A 27,673-nucleotide genomic window follows, 5' to 3' on the forward strand; every position below is an offset into this window, starting at 1 on the left:
CTATATCAGCTACACAAGGAATAAAACCAACTGGACTAAAACCCTACCTTTACACCATGTTGCTTACTAGTCTCAAGTTTTGCTTAAGATCACACACAGAAAAAGTATCTAGGATCTTTCTAAATCAGTCATAGGACAAACCCATTTCTCACTGTACAAATTTTAATTTGGCACAGGCAATAAAAAAGTGTGCTTCATAAAGATGCATCTAAAAATCCAAGCCATGTGTAATGTTCTGTTTTAAAATCTCTGAAGTAACTTGCACTGTTCTTCTGAATTATTTCAGTATGCTGCAGTCTCTTAAGATGTTACAGGGTATCTATTTTTTTCACTCAGCAATTGACCTTACTCCATCATCTGCTGACATTTTCTCTCACACATGCTTAATTGACAGACTGTGAAGCAAGTTTACAAAAAAAAGCAAACCCCAAACCAAAACCCCCCAAACTACTTCGACTTCCAACCATCTCTGCAGTCAAGGTCTTTTAAGTAAGTTGGTGCAGTAACACTGCATCCACTATGGCACTAGAGTATCAGCCATCTGCATTGTTACCAAGGTTAAATTCCAATGTCAGGAGAACTGCAAGGAATCTACATGCCATCCCAGGAGAGTTTCTGGATCACTGGTGAAACAGAAAGTAGTAGGTACTTTTTTTTGTCTGTAGCCAAAAGCCCCAAACTGCTTGTAATATATTGCATATGACAAGGCACAATCCATCCTTTACACTAAATGCATTGTGGAGTAATGTCATGGGAATGCAGGAATTTTGAATGGGCATTACAAATCCCACAGCATCAGGAATACTAAACAGCACTAGTATCTACAAATAACTTCTTCACTGCATTAGGATTATTCTTTGAGATATTTTTTCCAATTTCTTGAAGCCAGCCATACATCACCGAAATGCTACAGTACAGAAGATGAAACACTTGCAAATATTTTCAGTACTAAGGCAAACTCTTGATATGTCTGTTCAAAAACAAGCTACAGAAGAGTTCTGAAAATGAATCTAATAGTTCGGTTTGACTTCCAATGACAGCTGAGTACCCAGCTCTTAGAGGCTCTTCTAACCCCTCCACCCTACCCTCCTTCCAAATAAGAAGCTTTGCTATTACCTGTTCTGTGCTTGGTAGAATTAGAACAAAAAGTACAATTGTTTAACCATTCCTCTGGTCAACCTGGGAATCCTATTATCAATATTCTAATAAACCCTTTGAAAGTCTGCCTAAACAATACTGAGCAAAATACTACTTTGTCAGAGGGAAAAAAGAAAAAAAGCATCAATATATGACACAAATGTGTATTAAAGTGGACCAGTTGAAATGTTACGTTTGGCACCTTGGCAGCGCGCTGCAAAACAGGGGGACATCTAGCAATTTTTCATTAAAGTTCTATGAAAAGGCAAGCTCAGTCAGGCTGTCAGGGACTCAGTGCCACTTGTTCCACTAAGTGTAGAACGGAGGCATCTCTTAAAGCTGAGTCAGTTTGAGCCAGTGTTTCATATCTCTGAACACCAATGCATGATATAAGCAGAATTATAGCTGCTATCCCTGCAGTCTTGCTTTTCTATACTGCATTTACTACACTGTTATTTTAGGTAGCAAAATAGATTAGTTGCTGATGCTTGCTCTCTTGCATCAACCCACGCTCTCTCAATGAAGTAATGGGGTCAGCCTGCTTGCTTTCTCTCTTACACGCATATGCACATACACAGAGGAGATTCTGCACTTAAGGATGTTATTTTTAATTCATGTGCAGCTCACCCTGTATGGAGAAGGAAGAGGGCTGTTACACAAATACGCATCTAAGCAGCAGGCTCAGTCTCAAAGACAGCAGGTCTTTGAATAAAAGATATGTAAGGCATATATCTTCATATAAACATATAAATAAAAGGTACCTATGAACAGAAGCTATAGATAAAGCTATAAACTAAAAGATCAGGTGTAAGAAGTTGTCTTTTCCAGGTACTGCTAGCCAAAGACAATGCAGTGGGTACCTGGCATATTCATCAATTCAGTGAATTCCTACCTACCCTTGCAATCAGTGGATTAATTAATTGTAAAAGGTCCATGAAGTTCATGGCATACGCTTTACTACAAGTCTCCTTAAAAAGCTGTCAACTCACAATTTATATAAAACTACTCAGAACAGCTCCCAGAATGACGGCAATCCCATTTTACAATCAGTGAATGCAGTTAATGCCTTTTCACTTGTACTGCAGTATGATAGTATATATAACAATAATATTAGTTCTCAGTGCCTGCTGCTGAGAACCAAAACTTCACCTCGGATTGTAGGGGAATGTTTCAGCTCCAGAACAACCTCTGCTGTACACTGCAGCTCTGTTACATTACCTTCAGTTGCCTTGATTGTGTATCCATTCTCTTCATTTGGTGGTACTTCCAGAAGCTGCATGACCCTGTCCAGCAAACCATGGATAATCTCAAACCCTGGGCTCTTGTTGTAATAAACTGCACAGAAATGCCTGTAGTTTCTTGCACCTACATCTGAAGAAGAAGGAAACAATTATGTTATCTGGGAAATTTTATCACACTTTTAACCTTGCCTTTTGCATCAGTTTTCTTCTGCTGTACTGTGAGGGACTTGTGGCTGAAAGGAGAAATGAGTATATGAAATGGCTTCTCTGACACACTTGTCATATAAGCTGAGGAAATAATGGGATTTCTTTAACCCATGGGAGGCTCACAGTCAGAACTGTAAAGAAAGATTTAAAGTATCCTATGACTTGAGCAAGAAATAGGCTTCTTAAATACAAGTATCTTCCACACAGTGACAGGTACCAAGTATATAGTTAAGAGTTAAAGAAATTAAAAGCAGACTAGCCCAAATGTAAATACTCAGTAAGCATCAGGAAACTTAGCTTTCTCACCAGCATCACAAATATCTGTAGAACACAGTTGCAGAATAACTACCAGTACAAAACAACTAGCGTACAACTTGAAATGAGTAATAATGTAGGCATGGTGATCTATGAAAAGATCTAAATTCACACAGGTTTCCAAATCACAACTGATGCTTTTCATGATCATCTTGGACACACCCGAAACCAAGTGACTATGAGAAACATGCTGTGTTTCACAACCTCAAGACTGTGACTCGAGTGTCTCCCACTTTGGACAGTTCCTTAAGTCAAACCCCTGCCTTCTCCCTGCTGTAATTATTGATTTCATCAAAATACATTTTTCTTTTTTAAACTTTAAAAATGAATACATAGTAGTATGTTGTTATACTTGTATCTTTAGGCTACACCATTGCAATATACACTCTCTAGGACCACTGTAGCCTACTTCGAAGCTTTACTCACTGCGGATTTCAACATTTCTGCTTTTTGAGAGGAATGATCTAGGAACAGAGTAACAAGTCTATTGTTACAGCTGCCAATTAGTAGCAGTGAAATTCAAAATACTGATTAATGTAGTGAACTCGTTTATTCCCCTCAGGTCTTTACCTTCTCAAGGTTAAAGCGCAAGCGTGTGTTCAGCAAGGTTGGCGTATACAAGGGCAAAGTTTGCTGAAACTAGGGAAGGACTCTTTATGTGACTGTCCTCTTCTTCTGGACATTCATATGCTTTGAAAGGATCTTAAGTATATACACTGCATTTCAAAAGTGCAGGTCTGGTCCAAACTGAAGGAAATCTCCTGGTCGTGCCTACTTACTATGCTTCTGTTCACACTGTAAAGCAACCCTGCAGCATATAAACCACAGTCCTTTCAGCTGCAATTCAAGTCAGGACAGGTGTTGCAGAAGGGCACCTAAATAGCTTCAACCACTCAAGGGCATTCAGCACACATAATCAGATGAGAGCTAGTCAAAAGTACCAATTACATGCATGTAGCATGGACTGTGAGTCATCAGCTGATCGCCTTCTATACCGCACTACTTTGTAACATTGACACATAGTGCAGTAAGTTACAGCCAGATTTTTATGAATAGATTTCTTCTCTTTCCAGAGAGTCCTCTGGCATCTGTGGTCTCCTAGTTGCTCATGTCTAGATGGACATTGTCATATTTATCTCTTCCACTTAATGATGATTAGATATGGGGAAGAAATGTATTTACTGACAGCAACTGAATTACCTTCAAAAAAAAAAAAAGAAATCCTTCAGATCTATTAATACTTGTAATGTTTGAGGGGAAAGAGGGAATAAGAACTTCTTCAGTAGTGAAGGAATTAATGAAGGATTAAAAAGAACAACTTCCCCTGGTCTGCAAGTTAAGGTAGGGCAGCACCATGTGACATAAGGTTTCATGTGTAAGGCTTTCATACTTCTTTCCTGGAAATTACCCAAAAGAAATGTACATGAAATCCAGCATATGCCAGGGTGAATTGTGTTCTTTATACAGTCAAATTGTGTGTACAGTGGGCATTTGTCAGGACCTCTGGTCATGAAACATCTCAGCTGGACTTAGTGTTCCCAGAAAAAAGGCACTGCACTGCATGCTGTCCAGAGAAAGAGTGGTTAAATATTCCTATATGATTAGTGACTTCACGGGAGTTATAGCTGCACCTACAGTCTAAATTGTAATTCCATGTAGTTCTGGATGTAAGTATTAGAACTGAGTGCCTCAGGCATCAAGAGATGGTTCTTTTCTACAGGCATCAATTGTTTGCTGCTGCATTCAATAGAAGAAATAGGGGACATCAAAATAAACAGGAGCCAAGCTCAAAACAAGGAAAGGAGTAGGTTCTTCAGGCAGTGTAGAGTTAAACCGTGAAACTTCTTCCCCAGGATTTTGTGGATGCTGGAAGTTTACACGGCTCTGAGGAGGCAAAGGAAGCTCATAGGAGATAAATCTATTTGCTACTAGAGACAAAGAACCATGTCCCTGAGCTACTTGTGGCCAGAGAACATGGGAGCCCTCCAGAAGTAGTATATACACGTACCTGCTCTCATGCTGTTCCCTTGATAAACACTTTTAGCTAGTGTTACAGACAAGTTATTCGGCTAAACAAGCCTGTGGTCTGACCTGCCATAGCCAATCTTTGTGCTTGATGTACAGTAAGATTAAATACAAGCAGAAACTCTAGTGCTCATTGTGTGTTCCCTGAACTGTTAATATCTACCACATAAGAAATTAGACTTTTTTTAAGAAATTAAATTTACATCTTGCTTATTTGATCCAACTAACCATTTAGGAACAAAAAAAATCTTTCAAAAACTAAACAGGAAAACGTTTACCAAGTGGCTAGAAATACATGTATTAAAAAGGACTGCAAAATACAGGAGCAAGAGCCTACACAAAGGACAAAAGCACAGCCTTTTTGAGCCAAAAGTCATTCAAAACTTCTAGAGCAGCAATTTGGCAATACAGCTGCAAGTTTTCTCAACAGCCACTGAAAGCTGAACTTACTGTGGCAGTAAGTCTGTGTTTTGTCACTCAGGAACTTTTTCTTGTCATTACAATAATTTGCAGTATTAAATAATGCTAGAGAATCCAATCCTGAAGTGAAAACGGCAGCACAGAAAAGTAAAGGCTACAGAGAAAATACTAATAAATGCAACATCTTATTTCTGGTCTGACTACACTGGCTGTTCACTCCTATCATTATGTATCTCTGTTTCCTAACTCTTCTAAGATACCAATTAGTAATACACAGTCATGAATGGTGGATAATCTATTTTCATGTTGTACTGAGCAACAGAAAAGAAGAGAATGTTTTCCCCTTCACAAAGTTTTTATTTGTTCCTAAGACAGAATGTTCTTTGGGCTAGATGTTCAGCAGAATGATTTTCTTTTTTTTCTGCGATTCATTATGCTGGCAGAATTTGTGACGACTATCTGAATTTCATTTCATTATTATTCAGATAATCAACAGTGTCTTCAGATCACTGTTCTTAACTAATGCATCAGAAATAAACATACACAACAATTTTTATACCTCATGTTTTCAAGCCAACTGTAAACATCCTTGGTAAAGCAAAGGATACAATTTCAAGCATTTAAAAAAAACTGTGCTACAAAATTTACTCCTTTACAGAGTTATATTACAATGCAAGATGTTCATTCAGAACAGGCAATAGGAAGAAAAAAGAAACTATTAGGAACTGTATGCAAAAGCTGGTGGATGTTAGAAATGCTTCAGTTCTTTATAACTCACTTAAGAGATCTCTTGTGTCATGCCATGAAACAATTCTATTTTTTTAAATGAGCCTGCCAAGTATGTCAACCTAAATTATATATATGTATATATTTCTGAGACTTCAAAGCACTTCCTGGGGATGCTGCTGAAAAACAATCCAAAAGATGGGCAGCTGGTTAGGAATATGCGAGCCAAAAGAACGCAGAGGAAGATAAACCAGTGTTGTATGCTGCCCCCTTCCAAATTAGAGATGCTTCAGAAAAATTATTGGGTGATTTGAAAAGGGGGCACCTGCTCATTTAAACTTGTCTCACAGCCTCACAAAAATCCCGAACTATTTTCTGCATATAACTAACATTTCCACACAGTTTGGAAAAATGCTTCAAAATATGGCAGCAGCTGTAATCACAAATTATGTAAATTATGCTAAATGTGTGCTACCATAAGCTTCCCAGATTCTCCAAGATCACTGGTCAGAGGTAATTTTCTAATGGATTAATTTCTTTCGTTGTGGTAAGGGAGAGAAAGGGTATTCTCTGTTAGGACTCGTGGTGTAAGGTGATGATTTATACGCTGAACTAGTGTAATTATCCTAACAGAAGTGACTATCTAGTGTTACAAGCTAACCACACAAATGCTGTGTAACATACTCAAAATCAGCCCATTTCCTCCTGCCTTAAGAAACATTTCTGCTCAGATTTGGTCCCATTTAGTTATATTAAATCTGGCACACATTTTGCTGATTTAGTATGTCAAACCTTTCTGCCAGATATGTCTGAAGAGAAGTATGTTCAGTTCACCTTGGTAAGCATGAGTTCTGTGTAAAAAGGTATTTTATTAAAAACCAGTGTGTTTAAAAGAGCTAGGTTCATTCACACATGAATGACTACAAGATGCCATTTCAAATACAGTTAGTGTCAGTACTCTTTTGACCCATACTTTTTAAATTATTAATTGGAAATTCTGCATGCCAAAATCATGAAATAATAAAATTAAATTAGTCAGTCTGATGACATAATCCTTCTGCAGGAAATCTCATTCCATATGTGAAAGGACAACCCCACATTTTTCCGTGTTTGTAGAGTTACCAGTTATTTCTTTCTCCCCTCCCCTTTCGAACCGTTTATTAGGCAAGTTTAATTTTGGAAGTAAATTTGGGAAAGAGAGTAGTTATTCTACACACAACATTAAAAACAATTTCAGATACTGTTCACAGTCTGCAAGTGCTTAACCCATGAGAGGGCTGCCCAAGAGCATAGGGTACAAAGCTGCTGCCTCAGAAGTCTTTTATCTTTCTAACTGTTGCAGTGATTCCCATCAAAATGAAGTACACTACAAAATCAGTCTATAAAACTGTTAAGCAGCCATCCACATAAGTGAAAGCTTTCAAGAGCTACAATTAACACACACGAAATAAAAGTAATCGATTTAACTTGCAAATTTTATACAGCCAGAATATTTAATGAATTTTATGAAGCCTTATTCCAAGATAAATGGCCCCACTTTTAGTTCTGAAGAATGCTGATGCTATTCTGCCATCTGTACCACATTTCTTGTATTCTAGCTAACTCCATGCTCAACAAGGAATGAGCTGCACCACTAAAGTGTCTGTATTTAATAAAAAAAAAGTCTACGTGGTTTGCTAAAACTGCTTATTTTGCTTGGAAAGGCTTTTTTTTTTCTTAAAAAAAAAAGTAATCTACAAATTAAATTCATCATCAAAACAATTTACTTGCCATTTTGTTTATGCCTTATATAAACCTTTGTTTTGCAGATCCCAGATACCTTAAACACAACCGCTAAAACCTGAAACCAGATAATGAAACAGAACCATTTCTGCTGCTGAATATAAAGTAATGTCAGCTTTTTTCAGCGAGAGGCAAAACTTCATTCAGAATTGTAACTCAGTGTACAAGCACTTCCTCCCAGAAGTTGTAGCTTGTGCACTCCTTTTCCCATAATATACCATACAGAAAGACATTAAATCAGTAAATTTTAGACAAATTTTTAACATTTTAAAAATCCATTTTTACAGTTCATCTTGCTTTGATACATTTTTCCAGATTAAAAAAATAATCGGAAATTTTGATCCTGTACAGTGAAATCAGTGCAAACAGGCCCCATCACACAGGAAGGATTTCACTGAAGCTTTTGAATTAGCTGCTTTGGCTATTTCATTTGAAACAATTAAGGTTACAGAACAATTCAAAGGCAGCCACGCTTTTTTAGCATAGTTGGATGAAGTGGAAAGATAAGGAAAATCTTTTTATAGATGAGGGGAAATTTTATACTGTTGAGCTTTTTATTTATTTATACATTTTTTTTTATGTACAGACTTGCTCCATTCTTTACCCTGTATCTGTGCTACAAATCTGATTCTTCATATTGGTTGTCAGTTTTCCAGAAGATAATTTTGGAGAACAAATACAAGCAATCCTGTTTAATGAGGATGGAAAAGGGATTCATGCTGAGACACACTGACCCCAATATTTTCTTCTGAGTTACAGCTCTCCAGAATAGAATCAGTCTGCAAGTACAACCTGCTATTCCCAGGCTCAAGACATACTGCTTTTCAGTTGGCACAGCACTACACATCTTTGAGACTGCAGCAGTTTAAACAGGTTCTAGTACTGTAATAGCAGCATGCCTTTGATATTTACTACTTTCCAAGGTTTGTGCCACTTGAAAACATTACCAGCAGGGAGTTTCTCTCATGAGTTACAGCCCTGATAAAAATGCAAAGGAGCACTAGACTAAGAACAAATAAAAATGGGTGCATCAACATAAGCAATTTAGAGCAGGTCCTTTTTTAGTGTAAAATTGTCTCGCATTTATCCTTGGAGTCTTGCAGTATTCTTCAAAGATTTTAATGGATATTTTGATACCTAAAAATATTTACAAGGGACACACTTGCACTTCTGAGAATTGTATCTCTAGCCACTCTAATATCTAGCCTGTTATGCCAATCTCTTAACTCTTGCACGCAAATTAAAAAACAGAGTGTAGTACGTAGTGATTATTCTATTTCTAAAGAAATACAGATTTACTTACTATTAACATTTAGTATGTAAACATATATTTCCACTATCAAAGATTTTGAGGAACCTTCTCTTACCTGTATTAGGATCTTTTACTACAATGTCAGAAATCTCAAAGAGTTTGAGAGGTAAGGGCATCTTTCGGTTAGCCGCGATAGTTTTCAGCAGCCCGGGAAGGAGGGTTGTACGTGCCACCTGCAGGACAAACATGGTTGATGCAAGTGAAATACCTTCCAAAATAGCTAAAGTTAGATTTCTTAATTTTTTGGTTTGCCCACTTGTAACAAGAATTTAAAAGTAGTCAGGTGCAAATACTGCACTAATCTCTTATGTTTGAGCATCTTTGTTTTAGAATTATTAAAACTGAAAATGTACGTTCTCTGAAAGTTCTATACCGCGTTTTCTGAAAAAGCATGTATGTGAGCTTAAGAATAGGTATCATTTCACAGATGCTTGAGCTGCAGTGCAGGGTAGAAAAACAAACAATCCAGAAAACGCAAAAGAATTCCCATAAATTTAATCTCACTTATGCAAAAGGTAAATCCTAAGTGTTTGGAAATATTAAATGCTGTCTGAAATATTATCTTGATACCTCCTGATATCAATCAATGATACAGGCAGAACTAGGTAACAGAAATGGATATATTCAGATTGCAGTTGTGGACAAACTGAAATACATAGAAAATGTATGCAAAGAACCAAGGCAGAAGGCAATCATATTAGTGCTCTTACAGATACATTCACACATATGTCCTGTGTTCTCCATTCAAATACTTCCTTAGAAGTGCACCATTTTTTATTTTTTTTTTTTCAAACCATAAGTATGATTCAAAAAATCTAACGGAAGAGAGATGGGAGTGACTGTCTGCTGCTTGACTGCAGGTAAAAAGTTACCACATGCTCTGCCATAGTTACTTCTTATCATTGGGGATGCAGCATTTCTGTCTATTTATGCTACTTCTACTAACCAATGAAGAGTTCCAGCTGCACGCACAACTGGAAGAGGGCCCCTGGCATCATCCTGCCCTTGCCTTGCTGGCAGAGGGTAGGGGATGGGGGAAAAAGCCATCCTGAGAATCCCATCACAGTTAACATCTAAAGCTGAAAGTTTGTAGTGCATCACAAAGAGTAATCCTTCCCAATTTTCAGTGAGGCCTAGAGATCTTAAAAGATTGAGGCTATTTTTGCCATGGGAATATTCAGCCAACAATATAACTGCTTAGCAGCATTGCTACTGCAAAGGCCTGCAGTCTTTGAAGAATAGGAATCTGAAATTGTACCTGGCTGGAGGGGCTGCCACTTTTTCTCTTTTTGTTCACACTCAGTTGTTTGGTTGTGGTACATTCTATATTGTTCAATTGTAATCACCATGCCAAATGATATATATGAACAGGTGATAACAGTCTAAACAGGTTACAACAGTGTCTTGTGTGACTGTTTATTTGTGGTAGCAAATAGAACAGAAAATACATGAAGGTACCCAAAAATTCTGTTCCTGAATCTCAGAGCAGCAGAAGACTGTTTTTAGTATTAGAGATAAGATCTAGAAAGGCATTTTAGACACTCAGAGAGATGGGATTTACTGAAGAAGATCTTGAGGAAAAAACACCAGAAATTACAAAACATCAATACCCACAGACTGCTGAAACCTTTCTAAGCCTTTCTAAAGATTGTTTATGTTTCTTAGGTTAGAAACAAAAAAAGCCTCTAAATTTACCTTCCCTGTAAACTAAAGAAAGCATATTTTTAAAAAAACACTCTCTAAAAGAAATACAAAAACTAGGGGTACACTTTAGGTATTTTCAGAATTGTTGAGAATACTGTACTTGGGCTCTCACTCTCTGCTCAAGCAAAGATCAAATGATGTAGAAATGGGTATTAAAATACTTAGACAAATACAGAATAAAAAAAAAAAGGGCATAATAATGGTTAATAATTTTAAAAAACCCATTTCATATCCAGAGCTCAGGAAGTTTAGAGATTGCTAGGTCTATATTCATATATATTCATTTATATTGAATATATATTCATTTATATTGAATGATTTTCTAAATGCGGGAGTTGATCAATCATCTGGGATTTTCTGTAGTAAGACAGCTCAATTTTGCCACATGCTGTCATACAGAGCATGGTATTTTACTTTATTGAAAAGCTAATAGTATTTCACACGGAATATGGTATTTCTCAGTGAAGGAGTAACAGAAAATGACTGCTAGCAAGTTTAGCACATAAATGTGCACATCCTCTTTAATGTAGGAGAAGTAGCTCTATAATTTATAAATTTTCATTCCTGTTAGTTCCTTTGTTTCCTCTTTAAATATAGAATCTGTGACAATGTTGCTCTCAAAAATTGACTTGAATTATCTCACCTGAAATTCTGCAGTTTTGGGGTTTGCTATGCGCACCGCTTTTGTTGCAGAGATATCCACGCCAAGTTTATCTGCAATGTCTTCTTGAGAACACTGAGAGGAAGAGACAAAAAACCATCAAGGTCAAGTAGTTAAAATAGACAGTAAGCCAATGATGAAATTTGATATCAAGAATGAAAAATGCAATTGTAGCACTTGCTCTGAGGTCCCATAATATATGGTCTCATGTGCAACACCCACTCATAATAAAAATTAAGCCCCAGTCTTAAGATTAAGTAGGCAAACTGGTTTATCTACAAATGTTAATTACTAACCAAAATAAACCTAGTTTAAAAAAAAAAAAAGGCAAGTGTTTATTTAGGCTTCTGTCATGGATTGCTGTCATCTGTTTGAAAAACAGAGGCTCAAATTCTGCCCCCTGACTTGCAGTGGGTAAAATATTATATTCTGAAAATAGCACTTGTAGAGGGAATGGTACCCAAGCTTTCTCACAAACTAAAAAAATCCCTTGGGGGCTACTTACAGAAAGTAAAATACTGTCTGTGAAAGATGGGTCATATGGCCAAGCCCTCAATTTTCATAGCTGCATAGGATTCTCATAGTTCATTGTTGTTGTTTTCATTTTTTTGAGTTGGAGTATTTTTTAAAGCCCTTATTCTCAAAGCGTATTTTTAAGCTGGTCAGTAAAGCAACACACATGCACTTTATCAGGCTTAGATGATGTCTGTGCATATACAGCAACAGATGCTACTGATAAGATCCACACAGATTTCCAGAATTTATAGCTTTATTAATGTATTAAAGAAACCAATAGCAGACTGGGCATGTAATTGAGGATTTGCTAGTATACTGCAGTCTCCCAGAAGTGTTCCCTTTGCACTGGCAGCACTCCGAAAAGTGTTGATAGACCAAATGTGAGGAAAATGAGCAGATGATACCATCTGAAAAAGTGGATTATTGAATACAAAAAAATAAAATCTTAAATGAATGCTGACCTTAGGAGGAGAAAACTGTGTTAAACAGTTTTCAGATGGTATCTACACTGCGGTATGTTACTGTGATTTAGCTAAATGCATTTTGGCTAAATTGGAGCTCCTCACAGAAAGCAATATTATTGTGTACAAGTATAACTTGGGGCTCAAACCAAGAAACAGATTGTATGCCAAATACATAAGCAGTGTTTGTCATATAACACTGGGATACAGAATGTTGTAGCATAAATTATATTTGTCATAGTCACAGGCCTCACATTGGTGTTTTAATAAAGTGTTGATGACACAGCAGACTATGGGTTTCATCATGCCACAGCAGAAATACAAATATGTAATGTGATAACGTGATATACTCCGTGATCTTAGAAAATTCTGGTGTTGCAGTTCAGTTGTAGTGACGTAATATGTTAAGTGTACTACTTAACCAGTGCTGAAAAAATGGAATTATATTTGTTAATGTATAAGGAAAATCTATAAAAGCCTGACCATGTTATACATATTATTTCCTCAACATGGTACTACCACAGGTATTCTGAATATTTTTGTCAAATACTAGCACTGCAGGAAGTAATACTAGTTATTGTCGTGGTTACTTGAGTTAATAACGAAATATTAAAACTGGAATATATTTTTCAGACTTCAGAATTAGTCCAAATTTTGCTTTTGAAACTCCATGAAATCTGAAGGTGTTAAAATTTTATTTAATCCCTTTGGATTACCAATGTTGGTTGCAATACCTGAACTTCTCAAATGCATGGAAATGTTTTAGGAGCCTGCATCATTGTAGCTTAAAATAAAGTTATCAAAACATAATCTGTGATCAGATAACTATCTCTTAAAAGGTTGTGTACTTTCAGGGGTGTACACTTCTGGCCATGTAGTAAGTTTTAAGTTCAGGAAAAGGTTGAGAAATTCCACAGAGGTTTTAAAAAAAATATGTGGTAGCTCCCCATATTCTAAAATGTCCACAAATTGCCCTTTAAGGCAAAGGCTTTGAGCAGATCTTGCAACAGAAAGGATTTTCTAAAATGTACAGTGTATTTTCAATAGCTGACTATGCCAATCTCCACGTATGGGCAGCTACCACATACATTTGGAGGGCATGGGGGTGTACTTAACTTTTTTTTTTTAATAGTAGATCAGGTTCTCTGATCCAGTTCACAACTATGGCAAAGGGCTATGAACAAGTGGCCATGACAAAGATGGTGTTTCCTACTGAAAATTTTATTTCAACAAAACAATCCTGCTGAAAAAATTCAGCATTAGAAATTATGCCAGCTGTTAGTATTGGAGTGGCACAGGCTGCTGCAGAGTCCTAATTCTTGGTAAAAGCCTACTTGCATGGCTGTAACAAATAATACGAATAATACTTGCAACCTGTGGTAACAACAATTACTATATTTTTTGCAAAAAAACCCACCTGTGATGAAATGTACAGAGGAATTTGTGTTCCCTTAGTGTCCATTATAACTTTTTTTTACATGTATTCTTAAAATAAACTCTTTGCTGACTGAGTAACTATGTATCAGCTTGCTATGTAGTGCAAGGAATCATGGACAAGTGACAATACTAAAAAGAGACAAATAGAAACAGGATAATCTCTAAACTGTAGTAATAGCCACCAGAAAGTACTAAATTTGTATGTTTGTTTTCCAGATTATCAAACTATGATGAATTTCACATCTGGTGATCAAAGTCTCGAGAGAGACTTGCTGTCTTACAATTTCATCCTATCAAGTTAAACTAAAAACAGTACTTCACCAGCTATTTTTGCCTCTATACTTAGAACTACATGCCACATTAACAGTGACTCATTCAATTTCTCTGACCTACAAACTCATAAAATATTATACTATCATTCCAAAGCACTAGTAAACAGTCACCTGCCAAAACAGTAATGGATAATGCTGGTACATTTATACAACAACATATCCTCAGACCATCCTCTGCAGTTTCAGCTGCATAGCTGTTCCAACATGCAACTAAGAAAAATATGAAATCAATGTAATATACCAGGGCAAAAGTGAGTGCTTCAGTGAATCCAGCAGCTGCCAAGTCCAGTCTCAGAAGTTCTGTGAGCTTACTGAGGGGGAGCTAAAATGAAACAAAAAACAGTTTTCAACTTCCATCTAAAAACATTTTCCTATTCTTTCCCGAGGTGATTCTGCCTGTTATGTTATGGTGAATTCACTAGGGAGGTACTATGCTTGTATGCTTAAAATTTTTGAAAACGTCAGCCAGCTGCCTTTAGGCTTGCCTGAGGAAATGAATCTCCCAATTAGAGATTTAATACGGGCTCCCTACTTAAACTCTGTCTTTTTTCAAGTACCAGCAACCACTGGTCTTGGACTTATTCAAATCAGTGGGGCATCTGTTTTGTATCCTATCCATGGTAAATACTTCTCAAGGCAAAGCATGTCAAAATATTTAATTCCTAGGTTCTGTTTTCCCCAAAGCCCTTCTGGCATGCACTAGTCATTTACTGACAACAGAGCATTTATTTGAAGGGGCAATCTTACTTGATTAGCTATGGTGTACGTTTTTGGAATAGTCATCTGAATGTTGTTATAACCATAAGCTATTGCTGCATCTTCTACGATATCACATGCATGGATAATGTCCGCTCTGGTAGGAGGGATTTCAATCTCTATATTGTTCCCATTCCCTGTGACGTGTGACTTCAAACACATCCTAGTCAGCAGCTTTGCAAGGCTTGATGGAGTTTCACTGAAAAACAAGACAGTAGTAAATTATGGATCTCGCACTGTATCGACTGGCTTTTTAAAGTAATCAATGTTTCTGCTGCGTTGCCTTATATCCTGAAGAATCTTTAAGTGCTTTATGAACTGTATATATACTAGCATTCCATCAGAACCAGCTCAGATTCTGACTCTTGAGACAGTCATTTTTCCTTACTTCATAACAGTTGTGTGGGGCCATAAAAAATCATTCACTTTCCTTGAAAAACGGGCAAAGAAGTCATACAGAGTTGATCTAATTACCCAAGATAACCCCTGAATTTTTGATAAATTAAAAAAAAAAATCACATAGTGTAAACATTTTTTAAAACAATGCAATAATCAATGTTTTCTAGTATGTTTTTCATGATCAATGAAAACTATGTTTTCATTTGTAATAGCACACCTGATTCCTATTTTCTTGTTAATGAGTTCAGGTTTCACTTTCTCTTTTCGGTAAGCCAGTTCCTAAAAAGAAAGACAAAGCTTTTCAGCATACACAATGCCTGCCTTTTCTACCTAAGAGGATTCAATTTTGACATCTTTGTAATTAGAAGAAGCTAGATTACTATGCTAAAATGACATCCACAGAAGACAAGTGTGGAATATTAGGCTAAACTTAACATTTTAATGTAATAGGACTCTTGAAAACATATTATAGTACGCGATGCAAAAGCTGTTCTCGGTTAAGCTAGAAGGTTGAATGCAGCATGAAATCCCTGTTATTGAAACTTCCGATAATTTCTGATATACGCAAGTAACAGAGTTTCTGAAAGTTCCTAGTCACCAGTTCATCCTAAGTCAAAGCCCTAAAGCAGTGAACGGTCATGCATGAGATCTCATGGTCTAGTACAGATCAAATGACTTTTAGGAAGAGAAGGAAAGAAAACTTTCTGTTTCCGCACTGGCACAGAAATATCTACTGGTATTTTACCTAGAAAGTTTGCAACATATTTAAGAAAGTTATTTTGTATGTATTTACTTAGGTGTTTCTATTCTTCTAGATAAACAAATCCTTAAAAACCTTAGCATCTAAAACTTTGGGGATTTTTGCTCTATTTTATCTAGGGAAGCTACTTTGGTTACTGCAGAGATTTCTGTTTTGTTGGCTCTCTCTTCAGGATTCTAGGTCTTTCCTCTGTTGATTAAAGCTGACATCGCTAAAACAAAAAGCTAAAATACCAATAGAAAAACTCTCAGTAAAAATAAGTTTCTTTCCCTCGAAACAGTTTGTACTTGCTTGATACATCTGATTTTATGAACTCAACCAGATCTCTGTTTGTCTTCAGTTACTTTCAGGAAACAGAAGGAATTGCTTTCCTGATACTTATTAAGAGAACAAAAAAAATAAGACCCCAGTACTGCAAAGAGGTCTGCCTGGGACTCTGAATGCAGGCAAACCTGCACTTGAAGTCAACATCCTGCCTTACAGACCTTTATATAGTTGTAGTCTATAAAGTGAAAGACTGAAAAATTCAGTGTTACAAGGCTATTTTAACTGAAGGGCATTAAAGCTTCCAGATCTGATAAGTAAGTTATGCTGAGGCTGATTTCAGTTGTCCACTGGTTTAAGCCTGAAGGACCTCTTCCTGCATTCATTTTTCCTGATTTGGAACACATAGATTTTAAAGGCTTTAGACAGAGAGTATGACCTTTGATTGCAATCTTTACTTGTTCCTGAAAAAGTTCGTGTCACATGAACTCTAAACCACAATAGTGGTTACCGCTTTTAACTTTAAACCCTACCCTTCTCTTTGGAGTATCAGGCTATGTCAGTGAGACTGTATTTTTAGTCTTATAAATTAATGGAGCATCAGAATGAGTTTCCTAGATAAGGGGAAGCTGGAGCTGAAGTTATTTTTCGTGGGGCTAGAAAAGGCCCTGACTCACTAATAGATAGTGCCAAGCTGAGCTTTTACACTGTATCTCAGAACCAGTATATACTGCTTCTGCAGAAAAAGAAGACAATGTCACTCCTACCAGACTTTGTGTAAATAAAATCCTTTCCCCAGGGATACTGAGATATCATATCACTATGCTTACCGGATAGATGTGGGTCTTGCCATTAGGATAAACTACTTCTGCTGCTTCAACACTGAGAGACAAAAAAACAGAAGTAAAAATGTTTTTAACACATGGCCGACATGTAATGTCTCTCTGACTGGAGATTTATACTCACCTGAATGGCTTCTCACAATATTCACTAAACATCGTGACTATAATATCAAGAACAATTTTTGCCTACAAAATAAAGATAATAATCACATTGAAATCTGTCATCTACTTGTGCTGAAGTAGACAAAATATCTTAACAAAAAATGGGAAAAAATACTTTGTCTTACACTGTCTTCATTCTATTCTGTTTAAAAACTTAACAACCCAAATCCTAGCAGCTAGAGTACTAGATTGCAGCATAAGAAAAATATTTTTTAAAATTCAAAGACATTTATGCAAAAACTTGAAATCTTTGGTTTTCAAGGTTCTGAAGCATTTGTGTATCTTTGCTAAACTCTGTTCTGAAGATACACAGGGTCTTTATTACCAGTTGGAACTGGGTCTTCCCAACCTTTAGTCTAATTAGTCATTTCACTGAAGTTCAAGTGAGAATGTAAAGGCTGAAGGACTGTGCATTGTTTAGTAATATATTATCAAATAACCTCATCTGCAAAATATTTTGTTTTACAGTTAATATTTTACGAGATTAGTGTAACAGAACATAATCATGAGATTCAGATCAACTTCTTAATCTACAAGGGTTGTTTTTTGATGCCTCACAGTATAATTTCCTTCATGTAAACAGAGCAGCACTATTTTTATTTTTAATATCCAGGCAAGCAGTAGCAAGCAGTTATTGATTAGTTTGCTTAGAAGCCACTCCCCAATGTGCAAATTTATTTGTGTTGTTAACGTATCACTGTGTAGTAGGGTAAGTTAAAAGCGTTTTTGCTCTTAAGCATCAAGATACACACTTTAAGAAAACTATCAATGAATGCACAACCTATATTCAAGAACAGGCAATTATAACTGCTAGGCTTTCATGCTTTGGCTTTGAGTTACAGAATTTGCATATGGAAAGACTTCGATTTGACAATTATTTGCACAGCATCCCTGCTTGAAAAAGATAACTAAGAAGAAAAAGTGTTGTCTTCCTTCCCTCTGTGCAAATTTTAAAGTAGGAGACAAAATGATTCTTTACAAAGAGTATTCTGGCAAAATAGGCAGTCTTAGCAAATTTTACTCTTTTCGAAGCCTTTCAGATTTAGAAAAAGTGCTTAACAACAAAAAAGCCCCTAATTTACTTAAATTACTTTCTCGTACAAACTGAACACTTAGTGTCAACGTAAAGACACAGTAAACCCAAAATCCAATGAAAATACAACACTGTCTATAGAGCAAACCTGAAACTGTGTTGAGGGAATTTCACACAGTCCTACAACTTATCCTGCCCTTTTGAAATGGGAGGTTGGCTCCATAAAGTAAACGCCTGGCTACTGTAGGTATTTGTACTGGAGCCCTATAAGCCAAAGGGAAAACAATGATATTACGGCATGTTAAAAGCAGGAAAGATTAATTTACCTTTGTAATATCTGTGCCTGTACATTCAATAAACACGTTTCTGGTGTTTACGCTTATTTTTGTATGATCTCCTAAAACATGTGAAGACAAAAACACGTTAAGAAATGTTATTACTTTTCTTGCAATGACACCGATAGTGACTCCTTTTGTGATTCAGAAAGATCACCGTCGCCTTCCGCAGCTTAAAAAGCCCCTGTCTACTGCATCAGCATTGACAGCTCTCACCAGGAGAGCAGCTCTTTCTCAGCCCGCGAACCGCGAACCGGAGCGGGGAGGGCAGCCCCGGGGCGCTGGGCGGGCACGAGGCACACCGACCTGCCGGCGCCGCCGCCTCCAGGGGAGAAAGCGAACCTGCCCAGGCCTGGCCCCCTGCTGGCCGCGGGGCGCTGCTGCGCTTCCCGAGCCTCGCCCCCTGCCGGCCTCACTAACAGGCTTGCCTCGCGGGCCTCGCGGGCCTGGGAAAGCCTTGGCCAGGAGCGAGTTACCCGGCCTTAAAAAGGTGATTTAGACTGACGAATATCCACAGCTACTCCTGTGAATAACCCAGATCTCTTGACCCTGTCTGCCCATACACTATGGGTTTGTCTACCTTAGTGATTCAGGTTCTAGCGTGGGTTCCGTTTAGGCATGAATTTGCTTTGTGTCTGCGCTGGGAGTCATGAGGTGTGTGCTGAAGCGCATCACTGATGCACTCAAAACGGTTTCTCATCTGGAAGAAGCAAGGTAGAACATACGCATCGCCTACAGTGTTCAGCTTTGGGCCCCTCACTACAAGAAGGACATTGAGGTGCTGGAGTGTGTCCAGAGAAGGGCGATGAAGCTGGTGAGGGGTCTGGAGCACAAGTCTGATGAGGAGCTGCTGAGGGAACTGGGGTTGTTCAGTCTGGAGAAGAGGAGGCTGAGGGGAGACCTCATCGCTCTCTACAATTACCTGAGAGGGGGTTGCAGAGAGGTGGGTGCTGGTCTCTTCTCCCAAGTGACTAGCGACAGGACAAGAGGAAATGGCCTCAAGTTGCGCCAGGGGAGATTCAGACTGGATATTAGGAAAAATTTCTTTACTGAGAGAGTGGTGAGACACTGAAATAAACTGCCCAGGGAAGTGGTGGAGTCACTATCCCTGGAGGTGTTCAAGGAATGTATGGATTGTGGGACATGGTTTAGTGGGCATGGTGGTGGGTTTTTTTTGTTGATGTTTGGACTCGATGATCTCACAGGTCTTTTCCAACCTTAGGGATTCTGTGATTCTGTGTTCCTCTTGCAAACTGGATGCAAAGTCCCCCAGTAGTCGGTTCCTTACAGAAGTGGGGTTCTGTCAGTTGCCGCAAGCAATCTAGAGCAGCTGTACAGAAACCTGCCTCATGTTGCCTGGGCAGTGCACACCTTGAACGAATTTCATTCCAGTAACCATGCAGCGTGGACATACGCAGTCCTAGTATTGTATGGGATCGTGCCAAATCCAACCTTTGTCCTTCTTGCCTTTCATTGCACCATTCACTAATGCAGATGCACCCCACAGCAGGCGAAGGGAAGCAAACACTTGGATACACATGGGCGTTCTTGCTTCCTTTGTTTGACCCTGAGCAAGTCATTCAGCTTCTGTGTTCTAGTTTCCTACCTGAGAAACTAGGTCACAGATACACAGAAAGTTAGGTGCACTGAAGATCTTAAGACTGAGGGATCTTGTATTCACTTCCCTTTGATGCTGTGCTGTACCTCTTTGCTGATGGAATGTAGTCAGCGTTTCTGGACTCACTTCAAAGCAAATATAACCTTTCACTTAAGTGCTTGTAGATAATCCAAAAAAACAATACAGATGTTTACATTTCATTATCTGTTTAAAAAGTACCTTTAACCTGGAAGCTTCTCTCCAATACTGTTTTTTAAAATAGAGACAGGTATTAAATTTAGCTCAACCTTTTTAACTGATAAAATGTAAACAATAGGCAGTGCTTATACACAGGACACTCCAAAGCTGGAATGAGCCTAACAAGGATCAGACATGGTGGTTGACACCACCTTCAATTCAGAACGGTTGTTCTTGCCAGTCCCTGCCACAGAGTTTGAGCTGCCTTTTAAAAAGATTGGGGTTAGCTGTTAAAGATATGGACAAGGTCAATTAGGAAAAATACATCCAAAGAGATTATCACTGCCGATTCTATCGGTCAGTATAGGGAAAGTTACTGATTCTTGACCTAAATATATAGATATACTGAAATAGCTTTGTTAAAGGAGTAATTCTTGCCATGTCATTGATTTGCTTCAGTAAACATGGTTCTTAAAAATCACCCATAGTTTCTTTTGCATTCAGAGGAAACCCGTGTTTAGAAACAATGCAAAAAACGTTTAGACCAATCTATTATTTTTAAGCCATTAAAGTCTCCTGGAATCACTTATGTGATAGCAAAAGGATCCACAAGAACTGGTTCACACTGCTGGTAAATACACTGGGCTTAAGATCTAGGTGAAAAGTTCTCCACTGTGACCACATAAAATGGAGTACAAAGCAGACTGTTACAGTTACCAGTTTACAAAATAATTTCTTACATGCTTCTTTTAGCTAAACGTCTGATGAACAATGTTTATGTATGCAAACAAAATGCTTTCCTAACAAAGGTTCTTGTCACAAGGAACCTTTCTTGAGTTCTAGAAGAGCATGAGAAGCTAAATGCAGAGGTTTGCAGTGGGACTTTTACATCCTTCTAGCAGCCTAGGGAGGGAGCAAAAAATCTGGCTGCATTTAGACTGAAAGAAGGAAAGAAGACTATATGAAATTGTAAGTGAAACAATTTTAAGAAAACAGAGTAATCCTTATTACACACCAATGTTTCTGTTAGACACTCTGACTCACACACAAAATAGCAGCGACAATATAAACTAGTCGTAAGTAATCTTACCATTGATGATTGGTGGCATGGACAGAACAACACCATTGCTGTCATAAATGACAGGATAAAGCGGCTTGTTTTCAATTAGGTGTAAATAGTGCCGAAGGTGGCTGTCAGTCTGGAGAAACAAAGCACAACCTAAATTTAACATTAGCTCACTTGTGAACTTCCATAGTGCCACAACCCTTTGCTGAGAGATTAATGGGAATTTTGAAAGAGGGAAGGATTGGGCTTAGGGCTAGGTACTTCCCTAGCAAAAGCTGTTTGCTCTCAGAAGCAGGAAAACTTTGAAATGAGAGAACTGCATTTTTGATTTTCTTCAGAAGTGTTAAAAATTATTTCTTTAAGGATTCTCTCAAAGACGCATAGGCCATGCTGTCCAAACGACGACCTTGTTCACTACAGCAGACCTTTCATTACCAAACCCATGGGCACACATCCTTAGCTTATAGGAACTTTCCTTAGAAGTGATAAAAATTAGCACTACGATACTTTTAATTACAAATTGCTGAATACTGACATATATATGCTTAAATTGGATTCAAAATTTTTATCTGTTCCAATGACATAGGTATATGCTGTAGCAAAAATATCATTTACTTTTAGTCTTTCTGATATCCCTTGTTTCCTAGCTCTCTTATGCATCTTTAGTCAGAGATCTTTGAGAATTTATTTATCTCTATGACCAGTATGTGTGCTCCAGCAGGGCTGTACATTGTAATGACGGTGTTAATAGAATTGTTTTCAAATGCTGACATTTAAAGTGGCTCACATAAACATTGTAAAATTAGACTTGATGATAGAATCTTTTCCTATCATTTACCTGGTTTCATTAGGATGCTGGGCCAAGAGCAGTGCCAGACTTAACCTGAGCTTTTTACACAGCTACGCTTGCCTAATATGTAGTTGGGTAAATAATTCAACATCCTCCCCAAATAAATTGGCCAAATTAAAGTAACATTAAAAAATCTGATATTATTTACCCCAAGCTTTTCTCAGCTTTGTACACTATCTTACCAGTGTAGACAGATAAGTATACAACCCTTTTACAGTATTATTAGAGCATAATGAAAAGCAGTCTTTGTGTTGATACATCAGAGCGTTAATATCAAATGCACTATTCTAAGAGTTATAATTAGCCACAAAACACCATCATGTATCTTTCATGGACAATAAAAATAAAGCATTTCTCATGAGTAAGCAAAATGTGGAATGTCCACTGGCTGAAGCTACAGAAGATAACTGTGTTTTATTTGTAAGAACAACTCTTAATAACAAGGATATGGGAGACGTTAAGCCTTGGAAATTTATCTTCCAGCATTTAGTACAAGTCTGAAAGATCCCACTTACCCTATATAGATCCATAATTTGTGAAGCTGTGTACTCCTGGGATTGATTCAAGGGCTTGAATTTAATTTCAGAAGGTGCTTTAGCTGTAAAAGTAAATGGACCAGAGATGGTGTCCAAGTCATGGGTACCTATTGCTACTAATGCTCTTCTCCTAGAAGGAAAGGAGGCAAAATGATGACTTTATTAGTAATATTTGGAGTTCCTTTGAGATAATAAATAATCTCATGATGCTCTATACTCCTATGCATTCATAGAACTTCTTGAAAAAATAGAAGGGCAATTTTGAGAAGCCTAGAAATCATTTTCACGAATAACGTTTTAACAAATGTTAACAACACACCTAACAGTCAAAGGCAAATACAATGTGACTGTTGCAAAACACTTCTTTCTCAACTGTTGTTAACAGCTGTTGAAAAAGATTGAGAGCAGGCAGAAACAAGCAAGAAAATGAGAAGGATCAAGAGAGCTGTTACTAAAGATTTTCCTTAGCATAAATATAAATATAATGCCTCTCTGCAATAGGGATGTACAGTCTTAACATGTGATAAAATCATACACACAGACACAGTACACTACTTGAAGCACTAACCTGCAAATATTTTGGTGTAGTTTTTCTTGGAGGTCAATGAAACTATCGTAACGTTCCTTGGTAAAAGTTATATTACGAAGGACTGCAGCTACAGCATGAGGACGGACTTGGACAGTCTGCAATTTACAACAGCAACACGTTATAAATTTCAAGTACACAGAATATACAAAACTAAAACTGATTAAATGTGCATTTTTCTTCATAAAATCCTCTTTTGTAAGTAGTAATCAAAAGGAAAATTCATGGAAAGACATCAGAATACCAAAGGGGAAAAATCCCCAAACAAACTCACTCCAGGTCTAGGAGAGACAAGGAGGTTTCCAATATACTGTGTATGGCCCAGAAGGTCAATGCAATGTGATCATCTGAAACTTTGATTTGATCTGCTACTAGGTTCACCCAAAATAATGTCTATTGCTGCTCCCCTTCCCTAAAAATAAATCACAATGAGTAGAGATACTTAAATTTCTTTAGCTCTTGTTCTGCAAATAAGATTTCCAGCCTCACTGCTCTTATAAAATTGATACTGATACCTATCTTGCTGGTTCAGAAACTCTCAATAAATTTACAAAGGTGCAGTAAACACTTTTACCTCTTCAGTGATAATCAGCCTCTGACCTTCACCCTGAGCTGGTATTATCTTTTCGTACCTAGGGAGATTTATCCTAGAATAAAACCAGAAATAAGTCTGTAACTGAAGGAAAGAAAGTTCCCCAAATGCAGGAAACTTTAGAAATGTAGCAACAATTACATGTCGAAAACTTTCTTAGTAACATTTCCTAGCATGTAAATTAGTTAACTGTTTGAAACTTGTTTTCTATGGGATGGTAAACAGATTACTGAACTAGAAAGGAAGGACTCAAGAAGATAAAGTCACAGCAGAAAAGTGAAATAAATTATTTGTTTTGGTATTTATTACAGAGGATCACAAGGAAGTTCCTCTGCAGGAGTTCTTTACAGAGGATAAGTCTCAAATGGAACAGCAGTTGGAAAACCTTTAGAACAGATCCAAAACCCAGTAACATTCTAGTCTTTTAAAAATACACCATAGATCCTCTCCAGAGGAACATCTGGCGTATGCGACTTACACGAGGTCGTACTCAAAATCCAAGCAAGTGGCAAGTTTGTTTATTGACCAGAAATGGACTGGTATTTAAGAAATAAACCACACAAAAATCTCATAACTCTGCATTACCTTTCTTTAAAGACCTGCAGTCCTCGGACCAACCCTTCAAGGCAAAGAAGATCATAACGGTTGGCAGGAACATCAATTTTATAGAGAATGGTATCAGATGCACCCTTTGCCTTTTCTTCACCTTTTTCTTTACTTATAATGTCTTTCTCAGATGTCTAAAATTAAGCAAAAATGTCTCTTTAATCTGAAATATCTTAACATTGACAGGAGTATGATAGTGAGATAATGTAATAGGAAAAATTGTATTAATGAAAAGTTTAAAGGTGTAATTTGGATTTATACAGCAAATGGACACACCAAATACCAGAAATGATGTAAAATCTAAATTTTTCTCAGATTCAGAGATTGTAATGCAGTATACCAAAAGAAAAATTCACTATTAGAATCTGAATTTTTAAAAAAAGAGATTATAGAAGCAAGAGTCTCCAGGCTAGCAGATCCCAGTAGAGAACTGAGACTTTATTTTTGGCAATAGATCGGCAAATGACTTGTCATATCAACTCTGTTCTGAAGTAAAGCATAACATATGATGTTCAGATGTCTTTTGATAAACATCATTAAAAGATCAATTAATTTAAATTAAAAAGCAAAACCAAAACAAATCTACTTGAACAAGATTTACATGGATAGAGTTAACAGGGCCAGCAAATTTTCACAAGTACAGAATCTAAACCAAAACTTTAAATATAAATTAGTTACAACTTAGGTAACAATGTCCAGGTCAAACACATTTTTGTGGATATTGCACAGAAGAATGCATACAAAACAAAGCCAAGCAGATCTTGTAAAATATGTTCAATACATAGTCTGTGGCCATATTTATGCTGCTAAATAAAATGGGGCCAGAGACTGAAGACCAAGTGGCATAGACTGCCGACCTCCACGAAGTACAGCAATGTGCCATCTTGGGGTCTCTTGCTTCTGAGACGGTAGTTTTTGTATGTCTCTTTTCCTTTTCAGATTCAAAACACCTGTGTTAATACAGTCTATTACAACAGTATTTTATAACAAGAACCTAAAGGTATGTGTTACATATTCTACCCTGTGGTATCGAGATTTATGAGGATGTTTCAGGATGAAAAGCCTGCTGCAGTACTGCTAAAAGATTGTATAGGTCAAGGGGACCTTCAAGTCTTGTCCCCACCGCTTTTTGAGGATACCTGGGCCATGGTATCCTCCAAACCTTGCCTAGACATTTTCTTGGTACATGCTAGAGGGCATCAGCCAACACTATACCAGGGAATATGCTGGAAATAATACAGTACAAACTGTTACCAAATGTAAATGCTGTCAGTACACTACATCTACTGAAAAAGTAACAAATAAATATGTTACTTACAATTTCATCAAGCTCCAAACCAAACTCAAAGCAAAGCTCATTAAATTCTTCATCAGCTGTGAAGAAAGGAGGTGAATTTTGGTTAATAAGCAGACCTCAGACTTTTAAAGTATTTTGTTTGTTTTGAATGTTTTCAAACAAGATAACAGATGCTATTTTGAAAAAAAAAGGGTAGAAGTAATTTAAAGAGTTTTGCTTATATTTGCATCTGAGTATCAGTTTCTTTATTACATATTGCATTTGTCGACACATTATTCTTACAGTCTCAGCAAGGGCGACTGAGCCTCAGAGCCTAGCTTCACTATAAGCTCCTCAGCCAAGTTTGTCAGAGTAACTCCGGCCTGAACAGATAATGGGAACAGGAGGGAGTAATTGGACAGCTTCTGCCAACAGCTACTTCTTTAATCAGTCAGCTTGTCATACAGAGGTTGCATGAACTGTGTTACGATATGTGAATTACACAACCCTGATCTGAAAATGGAGATTTGCACCCAGATGTCTTAAGAGCCGACCAACTCCCGTGTGGGCTAGATAAACTGCTGCATGTCCCTGAACGCTCTTTCAGTCAAACAAACAGTTCTTAAGTCACATTTCTAAAGACCCGGGGAAGGAGAACTGAATGAAAACATGGTATTGTTTGCTTTGCCTGCTCCCACCTCTCCCCTCTCCTTTTTGATTTAACCAGTTCCTAAAACAGACAGCAAAACTCCAACCAGAAAGCACCATTTGGAAATGCATGGTCCTGACTTCTGAGTGATTTGGACTCAAACAGCACGTATCTGGGCGAAAGGCTGGAGGGTCCAGGGAGAATCTATGGCTTTGTCCGGCATGCCGCGGGCTTGTGAAGAGCACATGGCTGCTACAGACACCACTGTTGCTCTGAAGCCTGGGCTTCCCCCGAGGGTTAGTTCAGCTCCGTGGACACGGGATAAGCAGTGAGGGAAGGGGTGCTGTCGGCGGACGGCTGGACTGCCCCACCTCCGCCGCCCGTCAGGGTTTTGCCCAGCGATCGCAGCCCAGCGGCCGCGGTGACCGAAGGGACCCGCCGGGCAGGGCCGCAGACGCCTCCTGACGCACAACCGGAGGATCCCCGGGACACTTCAGGCAGGAGGCGCTGCGGGTGGCGGCACCACGCCGCCTCAGCCGCCGCCCGGCACCCTGCGGGGCGCGGGCACGGGCCGCCCCGGCCGGCCGCCTAGGAGGCGGCGTGAGGCGAGAGGCGACGTGAGGCGAGAGGCGGCCCCGCGCAGCCCCCGGCCCGCCCGCGCCACTCACTGTAGGTCCTGCCCAGCGCCTGGAAGAGCAGGTCCCGCTTCACGCTGACAGTCGGCATGGCGGCACCCGGCTCGCCCGCAGCGCGCCTGCGCGACCGCCCGCCAGGCCCCAGTCGCGCCGCACCTCCGTGGCCGTGCCTGAAGGCCGGCAGCCATTCCTCCGGCCCGCGCCCGCCGTTCCCCCTCGCTTCCCGGCGCGACGGTGCGGAGGCAGCCCGGCCGA

General features: G+C 38.4%; 1 protein-coding gene across 1 annotated transcript in view; it reads right to left on the minus strand.

Annotated features, from left to right (window-relative positions):
- The window catches only part of FARSB (phenylalanyl-tRNA synthetase subunit beta), a 41,961-nt gene extending 14,452 nt beyond the window's left edge, over nucleotides 1-27,509 (minus strand). Inside the window, exons 1-16 of the mRNA XM_059822688.1 lie at nucleotides 27,452-27,509; nucleotides 26,177-26,232; nucleotides 24,838-24,992; nucleotides 24,235-24,307; nucleotides 23,643-23,758; nucleotides 23,054-23,204; nucleotides 21,713-21,821; nucleotides 18,819-18,889; nucleotides 17,422-17,483; nucleotides 17,286-17,337; nucleotides 15,649-15,710; nucleotides 15,024-15,231; nucleotides 14,518-14,598; nucleotides 11,513-11,605; nucleotides 9,221-9,338; nucleotides 2,356-2,508 (exon numbers count right to left, since the gene is read on the minus strand). Of these exons, the coding sequence (XP_059678671.1) occupies nucleotides 2,356-2,508; nucleotides 9,221-9,338; nucleotides 11,513-11,605; nucleotides 14,518-14,598; nucleotides 15,024-15,231; nucleotides 15,649-15,710; nucleotides 17,286-17,337; nucleotides 17,422-17,483; nucleotides 18,819-18,889; nucleotides 21,713-21,821; nucleotides 23,054-23,204; nucleotides 23,643-23,758; nucleotides 24,235-24,307; nucleotides 24,838-24,992; nucleotides 26,177-26,232; nucleotides 27,452-27,509 (1,618 nt within the window). The remainder of the gene's footprint in view (nucleotides 1-2,355; nucleotides 2,509-9,220; nucleotides 9,339-11,512; nucleotides 11,606-14,517; nucleotides 14,599-15,023; nucleotides 15,232-15,648; nucleotides 15,711-17,285; nucleotides 17,338-17,421; nucleotides 17,484-18,818; nucleotides 18,890-21,712; nucleotides 21,822-23,053; nucleotides 23,205-23,642; nucleotides 23,759-24,234; nucleotides 24,308-24,837; nucleotides 24,993-26,176; nucleotides 26,233-27,451) is intronic.
- Between the last annotated feature and the right edge of the window lie 164 nt (nucleotides 27,510-27,673).

The sequence above is a fragment of the Gavia stellata genome, chromosome 11, assembly GCF_030936135.1.
Source record: "Gavia stellata isolate bGavSte3 chromosome 11, bGavSte3.hap2, whole genome shotgun sequence".
NCBI classification, from domain to species: Eukaryota; Metazoa; Chordata; class Aves; order Gaviiformes; family Gaviidae; genus Gavia; species Gavia stellata.